This window comes from Dendrobates tinctorius, unplaced genomic scaffold, assembly GCF_039654945.1.
Source record: "Dendrobates tinctorius isolate UK_male_01 unplaced genomic scaffold, ASM3965494v1 ptg000028l, whole genome shotgun sequence".
NCBI lineage: Eukaryota > Metazoa > Chordata > Amphibia > Anura > Dendrobatidae > Dendrobates > Dendrobates tinctorius.
The window spans coordinates 55517073-55541305 of NW_027361696.1; the positions used below are offsets into that span (position 1 = coordinate 55517073).

The following is a 24233-nucleotide window of genomic DNA, read 5'->3' on the forward strand; positions in this document are numbered from 1 at the left end:
ATTGGCGTATTCGGGAGAAATTGCACAAAAAATTTTGTGGTTCATTTTCTCTTTTTACAGTTGTGAAAATAAAAAAAAATGGTTTTGAAGTAAAATGTTTGTGGAAAAAAGTTAAATGTTTATTTTTTCCTTCCACATTCCATTCATTCATGTGAAGCACCTGAAGGGTTAATAAACTTCTTGAATTTGGTTTGGTTTTGAGTACATTGAGAGGTGCAGTTTTTAGAATGGTGTCACTTTTGGGTATTTTCTGTCATATTGACCCCCCAAACTCACTTCAAATGTGAGGTGGTCCCTAAAAAAAAATGGTGTTGTAAATTTTGTTGTAAAAATGAGAAATCCGCTGGTCAACTTTTAACCCTTATAACTTCCTACAAAAAAAAATTATGTTTCCAAAATTGTGCAGATGTAAAGTAGACATGTGGGAAATGTTATTTATTAACTATTTTGCATGATATCACTCTCTGATTTAAGGGCATAAAAATTAAAAGTTTGAAAATTGCAAAATTTTCTAAATTTTCGCCAAATTTCTATTTTTTTTAACAAATAAGCACAGTTCATATCTAAGAAATTTTACCACCAACATGAAGTACAATATGTCACGAGAAAACACTGTCAGAATCAGCAGGATCCGTTGAAGCGTTCTAGAGTTATGACCTCATAAAGTGACACTGGTCAGAATTGAAAAAATTGGCCCGGTCACGAAGGCAAAAACAGGCTCGGGTGCGAAGGGGTTAAATAAGCAGCATTTAGATATATCTTTATTATAATCTTATTTTATACAGTGCAAAGATGTAAAGAAATAACAAAAATAGAGTTTTTAACATTAAATACAGGAACGCTCATTCAGTAGTTATATGAAGAGATGCCAGAAGTTCAGGAATCTTTCCAAATGTCCCAACATGTCATAAAAATAATGGGATAAGTATAGGGGCTTGTTTTTGTATAGATCCTATATAATATGACACGGCTTCCTTCCACGTTGGAGATTATGTAAAGATAAAGCGGCCAATGGTCTCATTACTCCAACTGCACGCAGGGAGGATATCGCAGCAATCAATCAAATCTGTCAGTCCATGGATGGTCTGCAAGTCTTTGCAAGTAAAACGTTTTGCCCTTTGCACGGTCTTATTATTGCCTATGTTTTAGTTCACGAGCCAGCTGACACAGTGTGCACTGTCCGCAGCAAGCGAAACATAACCAATCATTGCAGATGCTTCCCTGTAATGCAAAAAAAAGAGATGGTTTAGAATAGGATCCATAAAGGTCATTTTTGTAGGCCTGAAAAAACAAGGCTCTTCAGCTCCATTGAAGTAGTTAAGTATGAGCTGCAATACCACAGATGGACAGAAGACACAATGTGGTGCTATTTCTGGAAGAAAGCAGCAATATACTTACAATTCCGTACATAAAACACAAAAACAAGTAATAATTGGTACAAAAACCGTAAAATACCTGGACAAATGGCCATTTTTCTATAGGTTTAAATTCAGACACTTTTTTTATGTTGGAAGTAAATGCTATATATATACTGTATATATATTTTTTTTTTTTTCTTATATAATATAATTTTTATATGTTTTTTTATATTATGTATTTTTGCATATATTATATATATTATATTTTTTATTATTATTATTATTATTATTATTGCTTTGTCCGGATATATTATGGTTTTTCTACCAATTGTTTCTTGTTTTTGTGTGTTATGTACAGAATTGCTTTCAGTATTGTTTAGTCCCTATTAGCAAACAGATCCGAACTTTCTTGGTCTGTTATCCAGTTTGGTCCTTAATGACATCTGGAGCAGGGCAGTTTTCACTTCTTCTCCAGCAGTTCACTGCCCGGTATTCTGGGCGCCTCTGCCTTCTGCTAGGACCACTGTCTAGTAAAGGGATGTAGCAAGCTGCAGTGGTGGCCAGAATGCCGGGCAGCTAACTACCAGTGCAGAAGTGAATATTGCCCTCATCAGGATGACATAGAAGACCAAACTGGGTGCCAGACTATGGCGGTGAAAATCTTTTTGCTTATTTTTAGTACCCAGCTGTTCTCCTGATCCCCATACATGTGCACGCTTAGTTTAACTAGTGTCTATGTGACCTTAATGGGGAGAGGGGAGAAAGCCACTGCCAGGGCACAAAGGGATCAGGCAGATAGCCTCCTTACACCTAAAAGAGTCAGGTAGTGCTGAAATTGTTGGGATCCGCCAACTTTGTCCTAATGTGTGTGGTCATCCATAGACTTGTGATCTTAAGCTCTTCATGCACATTAGACTAAACTTGGTTAAACCCACCGATAACGACAGGTTTGGCCGACAGTTATTTGTATATGGGAGGCCTGGACCATTGATTGTTGGGGGCATTGAAGGATTTGGCATGTCGAATTTTGGACTGCCGATCCTTGTGTTCCCCCTTTGATAAGTCACCATCAGACATGTCGGTTCACAGACACTATAGCAATTAGCCAACATGAGAAAAACACTCAAAAGCGCTCCTCATGGGCAGAGTTTCTCCTGTGTGAACCCACCTAGGAAATTGCAAACAGTGGGAGTGTACATTTTTACTCACTCCCCCAGATACAGCAACCTCTCTTGCCTAAAAAAAAAAAAAAAAATCTTACCGGGATATGATATCTTTCTCTCAGGCCAGTCCGCATGGCGACCAGGGTGCCTGGAAGAAACGGCAAGCAGCAACACTCTCCTAAGTCTGAAGCCACTCTACATCCCAAAATACAAGGGACAAATGTTCCACAGAGACCTTAAAGAAGGAAAAAGAAGATGATTCGAGAGGGCAAAATAAATACATAAAGCTATGAACAGTCACGTAGAAGCCACACGGATCTTTGAGATTTGTAGGGCTTTACTACAAAACTAAAACTTAGGCTGCTTTCACATAACAGTTTTTTGGCGTCAGTCAGAATCTGTTGCATCTGTTTTTTTCATCCGGTTCTTCTGTTTTTTGACGGATCCGTTTTTAAAAAAGCCCACAGACAGATAGAGAGATCTATTGATAAATAGATAGATATGGGATAGATAGAATGCATAGATATATCAATACATATATCCATAGATATATCCATAGATATACAGTATCTATGGATATATCTATGGATATCTATGAATATGTCTATGGATATATCTATAGATAGACATACATCCATAGATATATCCATAGATATGTATATCTTTTGATATATCTGTGGATAGATATAGATAAATAATAGCAAGGTCGATGTTTATTAGTGAACAATGTTTTAAAAAAAAAAAAAAAAAAGGCGTGAGCTCCCGTGCAATTTTGTGTGCCAGGGGGTGAAAAACAATATTTGTAACCTGGGAAGGGGGTAATATCCATGGCCCCTTCCCAGGCTATGAATATCAGCACGCATCTGTCTGCATAGCCTTTACTGGCTATTAAAATATGGGGACCCCCCAAAAAAAATTAATGATGGCAAGAAACTGATATGTGAAAGGGGCCTTAGGTGACAAATGTATGACCTCAAATGCTCCTGAGAATTGGAGGACCCAACGTTCCCTGTGTGAAGCAAGCGATAGAGAGCATATGTGACCAGTAATTGGAGCAGTGGTTTGACATGTCCACTAAGTGTCTTCTCACAAGAGACTTTGATGCCTTTTATATCATCATATGTTCCTGTGGATAGGAGACCTAAATTTAATTTTTCATGGGAAAACCCTTTAACGAACTGGGGTGCATGATGACTTTGGGTGTGGCACAGATCGCGTGAATGAGGCTCCCTTGCAACCTGCAAGTTGCAAAAATCCAGCAGGTTCTTACATTTTGTGATTTGCACGTCACTGAACCTTGAGGGCCACAATGTTACCCCATTCATGAGCGATGTAGCAGTGGCACAAAGCAATCTTTGGCCACCCGCACTGATGGAGATCTCCATCATTACAATGTGGTGTGGGTGTCCAGTCTACTCTCATATTTTAAATTCAATATGGTGGCTAGTGCCTCGATTTTACCTAACAGTGGATAAAAGAAGAAGTTTGGAGGTGGACTTACAAATTCCCATGTCTTCACAGCAGTCCATGACGTCAGAGTTCCACTGGCTGCTAGTGGTGCCATATGCTTGCATGGCTTGGGGCTGTTGACTGATTGGATAAGACATTGTGATCTGTAAGAGAAGAATGTGCTGTAGGATAAGGCACAGACATCATAGCATGTTCTATATACAGTGACCAGTACGATCCCATGAGAGAGCATTGGTGAAACAGCAAAAACATGTTTTCAGGAACATATGAGACCTCTGTAGTTACAGTAGGTCCCCGGAGACTTCTCATTCTTCTGTTGAAAGTCAGCGGACCCACCTGTGTGCCCATATTATCTACAGCTGGACACAACTTCTTTCTATTGAGTTCTGTTGGGTCAAGCACCAATAAAAGTGTTTTTCCAGTGTTTGGCTTTCACAGACACTTTTTTCTATTGAGATTTCACAACATATTACATGTTTTGAACTATCATTATCTTACTCAATCCATCCAATGTGGAGAAATAAAAACTGTGCTCACAAGTTGAGGCTACAAAAGTGACACTATTTTCAAAATTTCTTCAAAAGCGATGTGGTTTTTCCACGATAGCGACACCATGTATGACCACATCTCTGAAAAATATGCAGGTTAGGACTACACCTAATGGAAAAAATTAAGAGGTGAAGAGGTTGCATTTATATCTAGTGCTGGAAGGGGACCCAAAGACATCAAAAGACAGCAGAATATATTGGGGTGTCCTGTTACACATTTTGCATTGGAGGCTTCAAAATCTCTACTATAGACATGCACCACCGATGACCAACCCACATTAATCCAGCGAGATTTCAGCTTTGTTTTCTCTGGGGTTTTCTCTTGGGCAGTACTCAAGACATATGAGCCAAGTAAACTTTTGACCAGATAGGGGGAACCTCCCCGCTCATCCTCTTTACGTCGCATGTACTGCAGTAATAAGAGAGAAGCCACATTGTGGTTATGTCCACATGAAGGCACAAGCCATGACCGTGGGCTGGTGATACTATATAGGTTGAGCGAGGCTCCATTGAAGACCTTTCTGGTTGATGGATATTTTAGATTCCTGGTTAATTAACCATAACAGAGATGGGAATGAAATCCATGACCTATTACTGCCCAACAAGAAAGGATCCGTAAAAAAAAAAATTGTCAACTGCACTAAACTGTTTGTCCATTAACTTCAATTTACCAGCTCACGTGACATTGGTAAATACCGTAATTCCAATGTCCCAGGCAGGAGGAAAGGTGAATTCATGCATGGTAGATTTTTTTATTTTTTTGTGACTGACCTATTTGTCACAAAAAAGCTTGGCGAAAGACACACATGTCCTGCAGAAACAATCACGTTAAACTTTCTGCCATATTGGGGTTGTGGATTTCCACTGTGTCCGTAACGATACCCAACTGACCCTATGAAGTAGGACTCTGTTCTTTGTAGAGTCTATATTTGATATAAAAATTAGTAATTTTTCTGTGGCAAAGATTGGACGCCTTGCCCCGAATTCAACAGATTCCAAGTCAATGAGATCCATTGTCATGTGTCAGATCATAGATGGTTTCCATCAGACACAGTAAACATGACGCAAAGTTTTACAATGGGATCTGTCAAATAGAGATGAGCGAAAATGTTTGGAAAACAATCGCCATATTCGTGCCATATTGGTACACTATTCGTGCAAAACTTGTGTTTGACGATCGTTTCCGAACATATTCGCTCATCTCTACTCCCTTTGACTCCAATTACACCGCTACAATAAAACATGGACTGGAATAAGCAATAAAAGGCATGGTTTATCCAAAATTCAGCAAAATAAAATTGGAGTAATTGCCGATAGCTACCAAACGGGTTTCAGGTTTCGAAGCGAAAAGGATTTGAATTTGAATGCAGAACTAAGGCCAATTGCTCCAAATTTCATAAAACTTCCCCCAAACCTCCGAATGAGCCAAGCAGTGAAATTTTTGAAAAATGCAATTTTGCTTACATTTTTTATCCAATGATCCATCTATAGCAATTGTTCCAATAAATATATATTCACAAAGACAGAAACAAAAATCCCTTAAGAAGTCCCTCCAAATGTCAAAGTGACAACCAGAGCAAAAGGCAGTGGACAGTGGTCTGAAGAGCTGACACTTACTTGTGCTGCAGAGCTGTAGCAGGGTGAGGATGCGGTCGGAGCTGTGACCGTTCAGCTCGGGTTCAGGCTTTTATTAAGGACCTGAAGCTGCACTGGGAGGATACGGAGAGAGAACATGACATCATGGCTACCTCCCTCACTATTTCTCCCTATTTTTTTTGTTTGTGTCACTGCTTGGATTACGTGTCAATCACCTTCCTGCCGCCGCACCCTCTTGGTTGCACCTTCATCTCCCTCCCTTGTCCCTTCCTTTCTGCTTTGTCCCGATACCTGTAACATCTGTCATCAAAGTTGATGGAAAACTTGATTTTCTACTTTGTAAGCCAGGGAGAGCAGATTAGATCTACAAGTTTTCCAGTTGGGCAAAAGCAATATGTTTTCTATTGAAAACTGCGTAAGGAAAAAGTTCCTTCTTTCGGTGAGTACTTGGAGGAATTATTATTTTTTTTAATTTAAAGCTTTTTTGGACAGTTATTTTTTCAGGAGACGCTTCCTAAACGTGACACCCACTTTCTTTTCTCCCACGGGGCATTTTTCAAAACCTGAAGCCGAAGACAAATGCTCAAAAGACTGAACACATGAACAGGAAATTGGTTTTCAAACATTTTTTCAAGTAAATTTTCTGGGGTCCTTGGGAACAGAACCACTCCAAAAAAAAAAAAATCTAAAAAAAAACCTTCAGTGTCCACATAGCCTTACATATTCTCTATGTATCCATACACCTACTGTATATCACAGAATTGATCAGCAAAGGTTGCGCCAACAAACCACTTTGCGTTCTTTAGGGTAATTAGATACAGGGCTGAATCATTGTCCCCTGAATAAAGGAAAATGTCATAAAAAGATTGGTAATAGATCATTCTGTGCTCATAGGCTGCCATTGTTCTCGGCAGCACATCATGTCAAAGAATAATGTGCTGTCGAGAATGATGAATTTTAAGCAAACTTGGAAATCATTTCAGCTGACGAATGCTACAGTCTGCAATCTTCATTCCTTCATTCATTTTCCAACCATTTGGTATGCAGTTTGCAGATTGATCTAAATGTAATATTTTTCTCTTGTGGGAATGTCCCTTACAGTAATATAGGCTGGATGTGAGCTGTGTGTGTCTCTCCCAGTAATATAAGCTGGATGTGAGCTCTCTGTATGTCTCCCAGTAATATAGGTTGGATTTGAGCTCCATGCATTTCTCCCAGTAATATAGGCCGGATGTGAGTTCTGTGTATTTCTCCCAGTAACATAGGCTGGATGTGAGCTCTACACATCTCTCCCAGTAATACAGGCTGGATGTGAGCTCTATACGTCTCTCTCAGTAATATAGGCTGGTTGTGAGTTCTGTGAATTTCTCCCAGTATTATAGCCTGGATGTGAGTTCTGAGTGTCTCTCCTAGTAATATAGGCTGGATGTACATTCTGTGTATTTCTCCCAGTAATATAGGCTGAATGTACTGTTTATTTCTTCCAGTAATATTGGCTGGATGTGAGTTCTGTGTATTCTCCCAGAAATATATGCTGGATGTGAGCTATATTCATCTCTCCCAGTAATATATTGTGCTTGCAAAAGAAAAGGGAGTACAAATACCCATATAAAATATTAATTTTATTAATTCATAACAATAGACACTTAAGCCAAAATTAAAAATTATATTAAAAATTATTACATAAAAATACCAAAGTGAAGGGCAAATTACCATAATTCTGACACATTCACATAATTGTATGGACTTGGGATTCAGAGATTATAAAACTTTTATAACGATATAATCCATATATTTACCTATTGTAACACTATCATAGTGCTGAGCACTCACAAAATAGGCTATGAGTAATGTAAGATACCAATATAGTTATATCACCATACATATGGCCCCATAAAAAATCCTAAAATTGCCAAGAGAACAAAATCAGCACAAAATGGAATCTCACCCAAGTTGGCCCAGTAAACGGTTGGAACGTGCAGCCCCAACGCGCGTTTCGCGTGGGCTTCCTCAGTAATATAGGCTGGATGTGAGTTCTGTGTATTTCTCCCAGTAATATAGGCTGGATTTGAGTTCCGTGTATTTCTCCCAGTAATATAGGCTGAATATGAGTTCTGTGTATTTCTCCCAGTAACATAGGCTGGATGTCAGCTTCATGCATCTCTCCCAGTAATAAAAGGCTGGATGTGAATTCTGTGTATTTCTCCCAGTAATATAGGCTCGATGTGAGCTCTGTGTGTCTCTCCCAGTAATATAGGCTGCATGTGAGCTATATGTCTCTCTCCCAGTAATATACAAGTAGGCTGGATGTGGACTGTCTTCACTTTGCAAGTATATCTTGCGCTACACTTGCTTTCACTTATAAGCACAGCTCTGCTGCTTACCTTCAATTATATATCCAGTTTTATCTGCTGTCTTTCAGATTGATCAGTGTTGGATAGTAGTCTTAGTACCTTGGGCGCACCAGAAAAAATATTTGAGGGGCCCAGCCCTACTTCTATTGTAAACTAGTTTTGTTCCTGCAAGACTGCCTTAAATCAAGATGGCCCCAATGTTTTCTAAAGTGCCAAATTCCAACACTGCTAAAAAACTATTAAAAGGCTGGGTTCACATTATGTTAATGGCCCTGCGTTCAATGGGATCCGTTACATAGCGGCACTAACGCTATGTAACGGATGCGTTAACGCACCCATTGGCTGCAATGATACTAACGCATCCAAACACTTGCCAAAATTGGCATGATGCGTTATTTCATGACGTACCCTTGAACGCGGTCAGCAATTTTGGCATGTGTTTGGATGCGTTAGTATCATTGCGGCCAATGCGTGCGTTAACGCATCCGTTACATAGCGTTAGTGCCGCTATGTAACGGATCCCATTGAATGCAGGGCCATTAATGCAATGTGAACCTAGCCTAAGTCAGTGGGCTTGGAGATTATAATTCTGTTATGTTTTTAGAAACAGATTTAATGTCCAAAATGTATCTGACTAGCCTCAGTTGATAATTATCGGGTCTGTTTTGGGTTTCTTTTATGTTTCAGTTTTTAGAATGGAAGAAAAGTTTGGCATGGTGCACTTTTACTTACATTCTAAAACAGGACAAGCAGCAGAACCAAAACTGACCTCGTCATAATCAATAGGGGGGTGCTTGTCCTTCCGATTGCATCAGTAATGGAACAGATCTGTTTTAGACATTAATTCTGTTTGTTTTCTCCTAAAAACGGAGAAGACAAAACAAAATGCTGAAATGCAGATGTGAACAGAGCATAAACTGAATGGAAGGCAGCTTTTGAGAAAGTGGAGACTACGCTCTACCACTGCTCCCGTGAAGGTTTAAGTAGTGACGTCAGTGCACATGTGGCGCCCCTGAAGCTCAGTCGCCACAGAGGTACTGCACCTTCTCCTAAGGTGTGGTGCCCCACCATCCAGTTAAGGTGGGAACTCCTGACCACGCTCCAACACTCACACCCCACACAACAGGGTAGTTCCACAAAGCCACATTGCGGCTCTCGCTTAGAGTGTAGCAGAGCACCTTTGGTGGCTCCCTGCTTGGAACACGAAACGTGCTGGGAGGTGGGTGGAGTTAGAATACATAAAAGAGTGGGAAGATTTAGGATTTGAAGTCAGTCAGTCAGTCGGAGAGACTGAGGGAGGAAGTCACTCAGAGAGGAGTGAGGAAAGGAGATCCCTGAGAGAGGGATGGAGGAAGGAGTGCTGCAGCAGGCCTGAGTGACCCGGGTCTGCTGGCACGGGAAAGGAAAGAAGGAGACAGACACTGAACTGAAGCCTGAGCTTCCATAGGAAAGAAAGACAAGTACGGAACGTAGGAGAATAAGAGAACACAGAGGATATGGGTTAGGAGAGAACCCTGCCTAGAAGTTCTAAGCGCAAGGCCGGGGCCCGGTCCCCGAGGTTGTATGGACACTAATAGTCCTGCAGCAGACACCGGTGGAGTAGTGGGCTGTAAATGCACTACTCCCATAAGAGGAGACGTTCAGAAAGGCACATGTTGGCGGAGCGTTGGAAGGGTGATTTCCATCTTGCCTGGAGGTTGGCTGAGTCCCTGACCCGGAGGACATGGCACGGAGGCCGGCACCTGTGTGTGTACTACAGACTGTGAGTAAAGCTTTGCAACTACAAGCCCTGGTGTCCTCCATTGATTCTTGCGCCAACACACTCAGCACCGCTACATCTGGGTACCAGTTTCTACACCGCCTGCACCTCTCCTCTTCCCCTACATCTACACTGCCCTGGGGCTACAGCTCCACCTGTGGGGAGCTTCACCATCTTGGCTGCAACCCATCACCATCCCCAGAGGATCTGCAAGCAGTGTCGGCCTAACATCTCACTTGCCGAACACCACAGGTGGCGTCATGAACTATTCCACCATACACAATTTCCCCATTACTTGGGCGCCCAGGGCCACGGTCCGGGTCACTGCTGCTGTGACACATCCCACTGATACCGGCCCGGCACCGAGTACCCCACATCCCTGGGAGGGTGACTCACACATCACCGCTGTAGCCAATCACTGAGCTCAGCAACCTAGTAGAGCTGCTGAACTTAGCAGACCCCATAAGCATTATACTTTTCATTAATTTTGCAGTTTCAGATCCCCCTCTTCCCCACTTACAGTTTCTTTAAAAAATAAACAAACTGTGCTTTACCCTCACTGTACATTTGGCCAACAGCTAGGTAATTTTTGCACCTTTACTAAAACATTCCAAGTTGAATCCATTACAACTCTTTAATTGTTACCAACATCGGTGGTGCCATGGATGTTAATCCGTGTCAATAACTACAGTACATCGTCAGCCATTGTGTGACTGTTTGCATGAACCTTGAGTGTTCCAACAAAGCTTTAACGTAAATGCTTGAAAAAGATAACGTTGGCTAAGCGTTGTGAAAACTATATCAATAACTTGTCAAAGCAGAAGAAAACCACAGTTTCCAAGAATGTTGGAGATCCTAATCCTCATGACTGCGTCCTTCCAAATAGGAACGAGAGACAAAAGTTTTCTTGCTGCATACGTGTTTAGGTCACGGAGCTCAGAACACACAAGATATTAAAAATGTCCACGTTCCCAGACTACACATGTATTCTGGTCTCCTTTAGGAGTCAAAAGCTCAGTGTGACCTGATGAAGACCGTGTGACCAGTGCGAAAGAGGAAGGGAATAAATGACAAAAAGAAGTTACTTGCTGACTTCGCTAAATGAGTTGATATGTTTCCCCGGTACTTCTAAAAGAAATGGAAGGTTGTATAATGTTTCTTCGATGGTAATCTTGGATTGTTCACTGGATACTTGAAATCCTTGAAGCTCGCAAATTTATGGCTCCATATTGTCTCTTTACTCTTTATGTGTATATATATAGATTTTATAGGATCTAATATATACTGTAGATTCTATTTTGGGGATTCACCACAGGTAGCACGAATCAGACACTGACAGCATTATTGTAGCCATGTATGTGTGTAATTTCTTAGCGTTCCATTGCATGGCCAATAAGTCTCCATACGCTGGCTTGGCACTTTCCATAAGGAGAGACTTTACCTCTGAGGCCGGAGTCACACTTGCTAGGAATACGGGCGCGTTAGAGGCGCAAAAAACACGCATTACACACGGACAAATGATTTTCAATGGGGTCACTCGCACCAGGCGTATATTTCTCCTCCGTATCCTACGCTCCGTGCCACTCGCAGCATGCTGCAATTGTCAGCGTACTACGCCCGTAGTACGCCAATGCAAGTCAATGGGTGCGCAAAAAATACGGATTACACACGGAACACACGTGTGACCTGCGAGCAATACGCAGGTCTTTTGGCTGGTGACAGGAAATGGGCCAATCCATCATCAGGAAGCCTAGACATGCAAATGAGCTCAAAAAGCGCTCCAGACATCCAGGAAGTACGGCTCCACGGAGTACAGCAGCAGCATGGCGTCCACATATATTAATGTTGAGATGCTCATTGTGCTGGTGCAGGAGCGTCCCGAAATATGGGACCCACGCGATGCAAATTATGCGAACCGGACAAGAAAGGAGGCGTCATGGAGGTGCATCTGTCGCCAGAAGTACCATGACTTTGGTGACAGACCACGTGATGAGCAGCATAAAATTCGTAAGTGCAACTATAAAAACATCATTAATCTTAGCGCGCGCTTAAAAATGATTCTACAATCAGCACCCCCCTTCCTGGGCATGTAATTTTCTTAGCCTCATGAGGCCGTTACATTTGGATGTGACACGTGGCTTCACACAGCCATAATTAGGGGTTAGGCCACAAGCTCCTCATCCTCCTAGCCAATAAAATTAGTTTCAGTGTAGCTAATGAGACCCTGTGTATCGGCCCAATTACATATGCCACCATGGGTAGAAAGCACACCCCAGAAGGCCCCATGCCTAGACTACTGTTAGAAAATGTGACCTCTCAAATATGTGATTTTGACAATCTTTCCTGTCACATTGCAGTGGAAGATGTGATGAAACGCTGGCGAAGCATCCGGGACCTGTTCCGCCGGGAACGCCAGCAGCGGTCCAGGAGTGGGGATGCTGGGCATGTGAAGAGAAAATATATATACTATGACCGGCTGAACTTCCTCGCCCCAATTCTGGATCTGAGACCGTAAGTACATAGCTCGCACCACATTACACAAATACATTACGCAAATACTTTACAGGGACAAAAATATTGATGCATTTTTGCCTCTGTTCTATTTCATAACAGAACTCAATCCAACCTTACGGATCGAGGATCGGCCTCAGAGGCAGACCCCATTATAGATCCTGTAGGGGATGAGGTGGCAGGCCCATCTTCTCCCCCTACAAGAAGGATGGCTGAAGATGAGGCATCACAAGACCACACAATGGCTGCCCTACACACCACACCACCAGGACGGTCTGCTGCTGCCACCTCACCCATCCTGGAAGAGCCGGGCAACTTGAGCAGCAGCCCAACTGCCCAGATCAGGTCCTCCCCACAGGCTGCTGTAGCATCACGGCGAACAAGAAGAAGGCACCAGGTCACTCTTCAAGAGAGCAGGACCAATGTGGACACAGGGGTGCTAAATTATTTGTCCAGAGTAACAACAGATGATGGTGAGGAGGCCTATGCACGTAGCCTCACCCTTTATCTCCGTGCCCTTACCCGTGAGGTCAGGCTCCGTATTAGGGGATGTATTCAGATCCTGCTTGATGCATACCCCATATGAGGTTTTTGAATTTCTGGAGAGGTGGCAGCTCTCACCACGAAATTTAATGCGCATGAGACCATCTACACAGATGCTTGCTCAAGCAGGGTCTGAACAGCCCCTAATACGTGGGCCAACACCTCAACCCCTTCCTCCCCCTACCCAACCGTCTATACCGCAGCACCAAATGTCTTCCTCAAGCCAACCCCACCAATATGGCCACTTGTACCCACCCAGTGTTGGAGGCTGGTCCCAACCTGGTTGGGGACGATCTGGCTATCTTGGTGGGTATGAGCCACGGGCCTACCAGAGCCAACAAGAAGCCCCTCACCATCATCAGTACTCTGGCCAGTATCCCCAACAGTCCCAGGAGGCTGGACAATTCCAGCATCATGGGCAACAGTATGGCCCCACACAGGGCGATGTTGGCCACAATGTCCAGCAGCACCCACAGGCTGTTCTTCCACGTTCCCCTTCCCCAACATATGAGGATTTATGATTCTGATGGTTGGAGATGTCCAGTCAGATGTAACTGGTGCTCCTAATCTAAATGTAAAAACAGGTGTTCTCCTTCACCAAGATTTATAACATAATTTAACATTCACATTTTTAAACAATGTTTTCCAAACATATGAAACAATCCATCATGACAGGCAACGCTACATCACACCTTTCAGACAGATATTACATGTGTGTAGAAAAGAGAATCTTTAAATGCGCTATGCTGTAAACTGAAAGGATGAAAATACACTACTCACTTGCTAAGGCATAGGAAAGGCGTGCTCGCCTTAGTTAAGTAGTCACCTTTTTTGTTAGCAATCTCTAGTACAAAATTTCTAGGCGACCAGCATTCAGAATAACCCGCTTTCTCTATGTATTAACAAGTGAGTTTTGTATTTTCATCCTTTCCGGTATAGCATGCTTAAATATTGTCTGGTGTACAGACAGGTAATATCTGTGTGAAAGCTGTGAGGTAGCCTTGCCTGTCATGGTGGAATCTTTCTATGATTGGAAAACATTATGTGGAAATGTGAGTGTTATCTCGTTGCCTTTATTTTGGTGATGGAGCTCACCTTTTGTTGGCAAATATAGGTTAATCTAGTGATGCAGCAATGTTTTTTTTGCCTAATGTTTGTGGCTGTTTTGTTCTGTAATGTTCATTTTACAACAAGTTAAAGAAGGCACAAAGGGTCATTTTGGCCATTGCCAAATTTGTCTTATGGCAAAATTATGTTTGCCTTTAAGCAAAAAAAAAAAAAAGGCAAAACTAAATATTTGTCTACTCTACTTAACATCTCTGTGTGATTTTTCACAATCCCTCACAACATACTAACAGACACCAACCAATGCACTGAAACACTCATAGAATCATAAAGGCTTGAGTAATATATATTTTGACACACTTAAAGCAACAAATTATAACATAGACACAGCATGCTCTTGCCAAGAAGTTGCCCCCTCAGGTGAGATAAAGTAATTAGTGAAAATATCACGTACTTTGAGGCCAGAGAGCGGTCTACGTTGAGGGTTCATAGGTGGTCTTACCCTGCGCACATTGTCCGGCCTACGCACAACACCATCAGAGGAGGAGCAATCATGTATCCTGGTAAAGTTATGCAGAACAACACAGGCTTTCACAACTTCATTCACATTTTGCTCACTCAACTGAATGGCAGACTGGAGTACTCGCCATTTGGCACAAAGAATCCCAAAGGAACACTCCACCAGTCGCCTAGCACGTGATAGGCGCAAGTTAAAAATTCTGCGCCTGTGGTCAAGGTTGCGCCGGGGATATGGCCTCATGACATTGTGCGATAACTGAAAGGCCTCATCTGCCACAAGGACATAAGAGACTGATTGTTCGGGGGAGCCTGGTAGCTGGCATGGTGGTGGTAGATCCAACTGGTTGGTGCGTAGCCGCCGAGCCATTATGGAAGTATTGAAGACTCTAGAGTCTCCCGTCCTTCCATAGGCCCCAATGTCAACAATTATAAACTTGTATTGAGGGTCTACCAGAGCCAACAATACAACAGAAAAGTATTGTTTATAATTGAAGAATTGGGAGCCTGAGTTCGGCGGCTTACGCGCCCTGATATGTTTGCCTTCCAGGGCCCCAATACAATTTGGAAACTGGCAGTCCTCCTCAAACTCCCTTGATATCCTTAACCAGTCTTCCATCCTGGGCTCGGGCATGACCACTTGATGGAGTCTTGTCCAGATTTGTGCACATGTAGACCTCACTATGCCTGAAATGGTTGATTTTCCTATGAGAAACTAATGGTGGAGGGCGGCATAAGACAGGCCAGTGGACAGGAAGCTGTAGAACAACAGAAATAGTAAAGTTTAGAATGGCTAAAGTAAAAAAAAAATCAGTTACATGCCGACCAAACTTGTTAGGAAATGATAGAGAAGAACACACACATATTTGGTGGCACAATGACCAGGTGATATGCTGGACATATTAGATGTAACATTCTGCTGTGTCAGGTGATTCATATTTGGAGTAAGATGATGGCATTCAACTTTGTCCAAGAAGGCCAAAAAACATAATTTAGCACACACATTAGGAATATAGAGAATGTGGTTGTGTAGTACATACCGTATTGTGAGTAGAAGTTGCTCCTCTGCAGATATGGCTTTGCGCATCCTTGTGTCCTGAAAGGTTATCCCAGGGCGCACTGTCTCCAAGAGTCGATCAAATGTGGCAATGCTCATGCGACAGTACTGGTAAAATTTCTCCGGATGCTCCCGCAGAGAAGAATAGAGGCGGTGAAAATGCCCTCTTGTGAGTCGTTGCCTCAAAAGTGGATGGACCCACATGCGTCTCCTCCTCCGTGGATCCACTATCACAGGATATGGTTGCCCAAAGCGCCGTGACAAAAGTCAGGTAAAGAGAACCTGCTCAGTTGTATTGAATCGCAGACCCTCTGCCATGCTGCACAAAGAACACCAACACACCTCGTGAAAGCAAGGTGACAGATGTACAGAATGTAGGCATCCACCTGTTTCTGAGTGTCTAAATAGGGTGCAGCCTAATGATTTAAATTGTTTGCAGGCCTGAAAACCGTTAAATGTCCATTTTGCAAGGCTGCGAGAAAATCTCGCCATACGGATTGCATACGGATGCCACACGGATTACATACGGATGCACACATGCACAAAATACGCGACCTCACCTTGCTTACGGATGACCTACGGAGCACTATTTAGTGGTCATTCATCTGTATTACGCAAGTAAACTACGGACCGTATTTTGCGCAGGTTAGTGTGACTCCAGCCTGAGACTACCAGTGAGATGCTTCTCATTCAGCTAAATCAGACAACCAGCTTTGTGCTGATGAGGGGCACCAAAATTCGTGTCTGTAAGTATAGTGACTGGTTTGGCTTCTTATTCCAAGTTATGTGACAAGGCTTATTAAAGGGTCAATATTGACTGTTAGGATTGCAACTTCCAATAGGGGGCACAAGAGTTCAGGTCCTCTTCCTTTCTGGAGAGGCTATTTCCATGGTTTTCTCTAGAACACTGGAGCATTTCAGGAAAAACGGCAGGGAACGATGTGTTTTAGATACCTAGTCCGAGACCGATCTTCGATGGCTTCTCATCCCACTCTCCTAGTCCAACTTTTCTCTCCATATACACACATAGGGAGAGACCTGTCAGTATGGGAGAGAGGGGCAGGAAAAAAACACCCGGGACCTGCCTCTTGGACTAGTCATCCAAGATTTAATTTTGCTCATTGTTTTGTCTGCTACCCTTCCTAGTCTCCATTAATAAGAATTTTTGGTTCTTTATAAAAATTACCCTGAGGTCAACTTGTAATCGATGATAATATTCACATCTTCTAGGACCTCATTTATTAGCCTTTTAGGGAAGAGTCAGATGGCAGTATATCTCAGATAAGGATCGCAATGCAATGCTTGGACTGGCCGGCAGCTCTCCTCAACCAAGTGTGACAGCGTGTATTTCTTTGTAGCTGTCACACTTGGATCAGTAGAGTTGATGGCCAGTCCGAGCATAGCGTTGTTGTCCTCATCCTAGTTATAAGGCCGCCTTACTTTTCTACCCTTACTGTATTTTGTAGCAGAGGATTGTAATATTCTTACCATTGGTCATATTTGATTGTTTTTATCACACCTGGTTTAAATAGAGTGGTAGTACACTATTTTTTTCTTTCAAAGGAACTCAATGTGGTCCAAAAATAATAAAAAGAAGTACATGCACATCAACTATTCCTCTGCTGCTTCTCTGTCGCAGGGCCTGGATCGTCCTTTGGTCTCCTCTCTTCCTCTTCTGGTGTTGTTGGCCTATGACTGATCAGAAAGAAGATGGAGAGAAGAGACTGGCGGGGAACCTGGGCTAATCTATGGAGAAGCTGTGGAGCATCAGTGCAGGAGTACCATTTTGGAATGTACAACAGAATAAAACCTCTCGGGTTGGCTTCAACATGATTTGTGCAGAGGTAGGAAGCGGTGATATCACCATTCACCAGCTGCAGGTGATTGGCTGCTGCAGTCAGGTGACTTTGAGCAGCCTGTCGTCATAAGCATCTATTCTTCTTAAGTCCCCTCACCACTGCAGCCAGTCATAGGGTGATGTCTCCTCTTACTGTGTGAGCAGCCTGCAATACCTCCAGGTGGTTTCCAGTAGGTTAAGCCGATTGGCTTCCATGTAGCTGATTGATGTTTTTTTTTTTACAGCCACGGATCCTCCAGTACAAACGAGCCCTAAGTTAGTGTCCGTCTCTTGGCCATTGTGGCAGTCTTTATATACTTAAATGCAACAAACTCTATGTTGGTAGAAGCAAAAGGCGCTTAATGGACAGGATCAAGGAGCACCTTGACAACATCAATAAAGGTTTTAAAGGGCACCCACTGTCCCGTCACTTTTTAGACAAACATAAACGGTCTTATAGGGGGGTCTCTTTATATGTCATTCAGGTGGTCCGTCAAAATCCTAGAAAGAGCGACTACCTGAAGGCCATGTCACGAGTGGAATCAAAATGGATATTCACTCTAGACAATTTAGCCCGAAAGGCCTCAATCATGAGATTGAAACATATGAATTTTAGCTTACTCAGTCTTTTTAAAATATTACTATCCTTTTACATTCTATTTTATTTCACCATTCATCTTTCCTAGGTAGAGCGAAGATATCTGCAAGAATCCCACAGTGTGTCAACTGAGGAGCAACATTATTATTGTTTATCTATTGTATATTTTTATTTATAAAAAATCTCTTATTAGCATCACTCGTATTTTATTTATTTATTCATTTATAGATTTTTTTCATACATATACATAATTTTTATGTACTGTATATGTATGCTGGCAAGTAGTTTTTAATTATATTCTTTTTTAAATCCTATGAAAATGTATTCTTTTTTTTATATTTTTCTATTATATTTTTTAATCAAAGTTTCAATAAAGAGTACATTTTAATTATATTTCTACCAACAGGCACACTAATTTTAGCACTATTATAATTAAAAAGTATATTTCTTATTTTATATAATTCATTCTCCACAGTTGGCATCAACCCATTAAAGTACTTAGACATAGGCATTTTTTTCAAAAAATGTTATTGTTTGTTTCCATCCATTTACCTCAATAGCAGCCATTCACTTTCCTTTATCGAGCAAAGCACATGCAGCTCTTTAACATCATGTGAAAGTATCAGCAGACGTGTACCCTAATCCATTAACATCATTAACAAGTAGCAATTGATTCAATAAAATCCTCAATGCATTTTCTATGGACTAAGTTGGATCCATTAATTGCCACTAATCAAGGGCACTAATTACTGTACCATTATGAGAACCGGTATTTAAGGACGGAGTATCAAGCAAGCAGTACAGCCCTGACGAAGAGGGGAGATACCCCTCGAAACGCGTTGGTTTGTGGTCTCTCGCGCACTCGTTCTCGCTTCCTTTGTGATGTCACAGAAGCTCCGCCCCCTATCACGCCTTGTCCTCAGCACCGCTTCCAGCCGGAGCGCGCGAGGTGCTGGCATTCTCCTGCATTTCTCTCCACGCGCTAACTGAATACCGGTACCCTCACTGTCAATCAGCCCTCCGAATCTGCTAATATCGCTCCTCCAGCAATAAGCTGCACAAGTGCATAACACTAATCATCTTGCTATATGAAGGAGGATTATCTCTTAACAGTGGGTACAATTTTATATACATTGTTCCATTAGAGTGCCTTCATTGATCCATTGGACCGTGATCTCTTTAATCTGCATACACGCTGCAAACACTTCAGTAAGTGCCAGCTAGTAGAAATCTAGTGCTCCGCACATACCCATGCACTCTATTTATCAATTATTTTTCCTAAAAAGCCCATCTGGATACATGTCCCATCGGTGCTAACCTCACGCAGTATACACTTAAATGGGATCATAAGCCGTCTAGTGCGACGAGTAAGTCCCGTGACTCTAAATTGAGCACTTTAATAGTGTGTAATATATACACATTGTATTATCCTACTACTAATAATATCATTATTCCACTGGCATTACCCGTCTGCAGATGAACATATTCCGCATTTCATTGGTTTCCTGAACACGTTTCACCACCAACTGTAGTATTAAGTGAGTATCTAGCAATCATTGATACCATTAGTATGTATTAGGTATTACCACATTTTTCTCAGTACAGCACGATGATCTTTATAATTATAAATGTTACCATTTGCTTTAAATATGTTGTGTTTCATTATATAATGCTTTGTTTTAGATAGGGAAAGTGCAGTGCACTCTTTGGGACACTAGAGGGGGCACTCTAGTATATAGAGTTCTTAGTAGGATAGGGTTAAGTGTAGGAGGGTCTGCCGGGAGTTAAGGTTAGACGAGAAGGAAGTTTGTTCAGACGGACCAGGGTGCCCAAAGTGTCCACATGGGCTATAGGCCCAGGACGCCTCAGTAGCCACGCAACGTTAAACAGTGACAGTCCAAGCTATCCACGGCTATTGTACATCAGTGTAGTGGGCGAAAGCAGTAAAGAAGATGTGGCGATTCGTAGCCTGGGCAGACGCTCTTAGGGAGGGAGTCAGACAGAGTGAGGAAAAGAAGGATGCTGAAGCTTCACAGGGAGCAGCACAGCCGGGTCGGATGCTTCTCCAGAGGCAACTAAACCAGGTGGCAGATGATTTCAAGTCTGGGGTGAAACAGGCAGAAGGAATTGTCATCATGATGAGGTTAGGCCAGGAAGAAGCTGGAAGACAGTCTAAGACGGTCAGGTCTGTGTATGTGCCATATAGAAGTGTCAGCAAAGTAGGGAAAGCTGAGGAAGCAAGTAAAGACGAATGTGTTATCTATGATGTGCCAACTGTGGATATATTGTGTGAAGTTGTCAGTAAAGAAACCATTCAAGTTACCATAGACTGTGTCTCAATTACTGGGGGTAACCTTGGAGAGGGGCCATCGCCGCTTGAGAAGTGCCCAGGAGGACCCGAACCTGGAGATGCAGGTATGCCATACAGTAGATAGTATTTTTCTGTGAGGGAAGGCTTGGACACTGGTGCTTTAGTGTCTCTGGCCACAACTACAGTCCTGGCCGCCGCTTTACAGAAGAGCTTGTAATCACTGCTCAGAAGCTTGCCGGATCAGACCAGCTGCCATGCCTCAAATGCTGCTGAAACAAAGCTGCCTCTGCTGGCAGAATTCAGTCAGTGGCACTGATCTGAACCTTCAGTGATTCTAGATGTGCGCAGCACTGTAGGGGATTAGAATGGAACACCCCTTTAATGCCTTCCCTCCCTTTAAGAGTTCTTATGTACAGTTGTTATTAATGTAAATATTCGATTGTGTTAAATAAATAAATAAATAATCTTTATTTTTATATAGCGCTAACATATTCCGCAGCGCTTTACAGTTTTGCACACATTTTCATCACTGTCCCCGATGGGGCTCACAATCTAAATTCCCTATCAGTATGTCTTTGGAGTGTGGGAGGAAACCGGAGTGCCCGGAGGAAACCCACGCAAACACGGGGAGAACATACAAACTCCTTGCAGATGTTGTCCTTGGTGGGATTCGAACCCAGGACCCCAGCGCTGCAAGGTACTTTTTGGTACTTCCACGATTATGTGTTACCAAACTGTAAGATATTATGCTTTGATGTGACCTTGTCTTATGTTGTATTGTATGTCATATATTAATGTGTAGATTAGGGTAAGTCAGTGTATCCTTCGGGTTCAATAGCGGAGGGCATTTGTAGTTATATAGTATTCATAGGCTGGGTAAGTGTAGTGTTGTAACGGGCCTCTAGATGGGGGCATACTAGTGGGTCCTTGATAGGTACAGTTGATAGTTCATTAGGGGTTAACTGTAGGAGGAGCTGCTGTGGGTTAAGCTAGCGTAGGTAGTAGGAATTAGTCAGAAGGGAGAGCACGCCCGACAGGTCCACAAGGGCTCTAAGCCCAGGACGCTACAGCAGTTACGCAACGATGATTACAAGCAGAAAAGAACGGGCACAGTCAGAAGGGTGCGGGATAAGACCGGAGCACCTGGGGAAGTTACAGTTCACGTCAGCAGCAGGAACGAAGAGAGAAACATGGTCCAAAAGTCGTGCAGGGCACAGAATGTTCATGATGTGGCAGATTCTCAATAGGGCTGAGGCCTGAAAGTCTGAGATGAAGCGGATGAGCGGGATCCCCTAAGCACTGAGGTCCTACAGTATTAAAGCTGCAGTACAGCCAAAGGTGCTACTACCCCGTAATGTATGTGAGGTTCGAAGAAAGTAAGAAAGGGAAAGTGCAGGAGGAATGCTGTGTGGACTGTGATGTAATTGATGTGTCCGGAACCATTGAAGAAGAAAGTAAAAGCGTTAACTTTGCATCAGAACCGGTATCTGTGTCCGTTATTTCATCTACATGCACTGGAAGTAATTGTCCAGGAGCTGGGTCACACCGCAGTGGAATCCCTGACTGTGGACCAGCAATCAAAACAGGTATACCGGTAGATGCTGAAGATATTCCTGTAGGAGGAGGAAGGGTTTCCAGAGCCCCGGTGTCCTCAGCTGCGACTACTGTCCTGCCCTTCTCTTACATTTGGCATAGTCGGCAGGATGCGATTACCTTGCCGAGCTGAGAAACCACAAAGAGAAAGATGAAGTGTGATGCAGGGATGGAAGTTGTGCCCCTGAAGTTCAACAAGGGAGAAAACAAGCAGAATTGTGCCTCATCGGATGTGATTGACATGTTGGATGGGACTGACGCTGTACCTCAACTTAAAGTTGTACTGACCAAGATGGCGGCCATGGAGTTGGCAGAAAATGGCGCCGCAAGTCAAGAAGAAGATGACTTAGTCCTTACTCTTCGTGGGTGTTTCCCTGCCCCCTTGGCACCAAAAGTTGCCTGTCATTACACCCTGACCCTCTCATGGTGGGAGTGGCTGAAAAGAAGAAAGCTTCGCCCTCTCCTACAGATCTCCAGCACCAGGGTGGAGCTGACGGGGAGTGGCCACCTGGAAATAGGTGTGACCTCCCAGAAAATTCTGGCAGCAGTGGTGCAGTGCCAATAGACGACGGCAACTCGGGTGCAATGGAGCACTCTTGCACCTGGAGCTGTCGTGACGTGAGCAGGATGGAATGACACTGGAGGCAGGAAGAAGGGAAGAAACGGATCAGCAAGCCTTGGGAGGAGCTGCGGGAGGCCTTGGCAGAACATTTCATGGGCTGAACCGGCCGCAGAGTCAGCAGTTGGAGAAGACCGCGGATCCCCAGAGTGTGGAGTCCCAGGCTGGACGGAGCTGGATAGCAGGACAACATGCAGAGCCACCAGGCCAACGCCGACAGGAGGAACCATGTGTGTCGAAACCTTCGCTGTTGATTCGTCGGGGACCGGAAAAGGTGTCCACCCAGGAGGAGCCGCAGCAGAAAAGAGTGAGGCCAGTGGAGCTGACACCAGGAGGAGCGGTGACAAGAAGAGCCCGTGAGCCCGACATGGGCACGGTCACTGTACAGTCTCCTGAGAGGGTCAGTGAACCCCGACACCTTACCCCTGAGGAATGGTCCCGCTCAACGCCCCCTTACTCAGCCGCTGTGGCCAATCAATATGTCCCCGATGGGGGTGCAGCTGCATATGAATACCCAGCGACTCCCGCAATGCCCTCCACCGCTGCAGGCCTGGGTGCTCCCCACTTCTCCCTCACACCGGAGGGGCCCTTTCCCACCCATAGGCAGGAGGTCTGGGTTGAGGATGTGATCCAAAAGAAAAAGCAGAGAGAAAAAGAGTTGTGGGCCAAGCTGCGGCGGGGTTGAGGTGCCCTTGCAGGCCGGCGTACCTGAGGTCGGCTGACGTACGTGGACATTGAGCGGGGGTACGGCTTCATAAGAGAAGATGGGACCAATGCAAAGGTCTATGTTAATGCGGTCTCAATAAAGTTTAACAAGGCCCTGGATAAGGGCGATGAGGTGTTCTTCTTCAAAGAGGACAGTCCGAGGGGGTATTACGCGGTCGCGGTGACCCTTTTGAGTGAGGATGATATGGGGCTTTTTCCACAGGCGGAGCGGGTTACCCCACCACCAACACCTACACCACTTGTTACACCTCGCCCTTGGATGACTTGCGATTCTGCGGCTGCAACGGTAGCCACCGGCAATGGGACTCGGCTCCGGATGCGACGGACAGGGACATCCGCCGCTGAACACTGTCTGGCTAAGAAGTTGCGCTCGTTGTGCCTGAAAAATTATGTCATGTGTCTGATGGAGGGACTGTTCCGCGTCCCCATATGGAGAATACCCCTCTTAGTGGGAAGGACACGGCCGGACGGTCAAAGTAAACGTTGAGAATTGTTTTTGTTTGTTTTTTTGTTGCACCTGTTGTGCCCCTTCTGCTGGAAAAAGCAGAGACCGCCTGAACAGCCTGAAACAATGGCCATGTATATAAAATATATATTTGCCTTGCATTT

The 24233-nt window shown here is 43.6% G+C and overlaps 1 protein-coding gene across 1 annotated transcript; it reads right to left on the reverse strand.

Moving 5' to 3' along the window:
• Positions 1 to 734: 734 nt before the first annotated feature.
• On the reverse strand, positions 735 to 6235 carry LOC141085409 (cornifelin homolog). Its single transcript, XM_073570760.1, has 4 exons — positions 6157 to 6235; positions 4023 to 4134; positions 2620 to 2756; positions 735 to 1221 (listed from the first exon to the last, which is right to left on the reverse strand). Exons 2-4 carry the CDS (start codon positions 4126 to 4128, stop codon positions 1132 to 1134), a joined length of 333 nt encoding a protein of 110 aa, XP_073426861.1. The 5' UTR covers positions 4129 to 4134; positions 6157 to 6235; the 3' UTR covers positions 735 to 1131.
• Positions 6236 to 24233: the final 17998 nt, after the last annotated feature.

Coding starts and splice junctions, on each gene's coding strand:
- LOC141085409 (XM_073570760.1), bottom strand. CDS start 4,128: ATGTCTTATCCAATCAGTCAACAGCCCCAAGCCATGCAAGCATATGGC. Junction 2,757..4,022: donor CTGTGAAGACATGGGAATTT/GTAAGTCCACCT, acceptor TCCTTCTTTAAG/GTCTCTGTGGAACATTTGTC. Junction 1,222..2,619: donor GAGAAAGATATCATATCCCG/GTAAGATTTTTT, acceptor TTTGCATTACAG/GGAAGCATCTGCAATGATTG.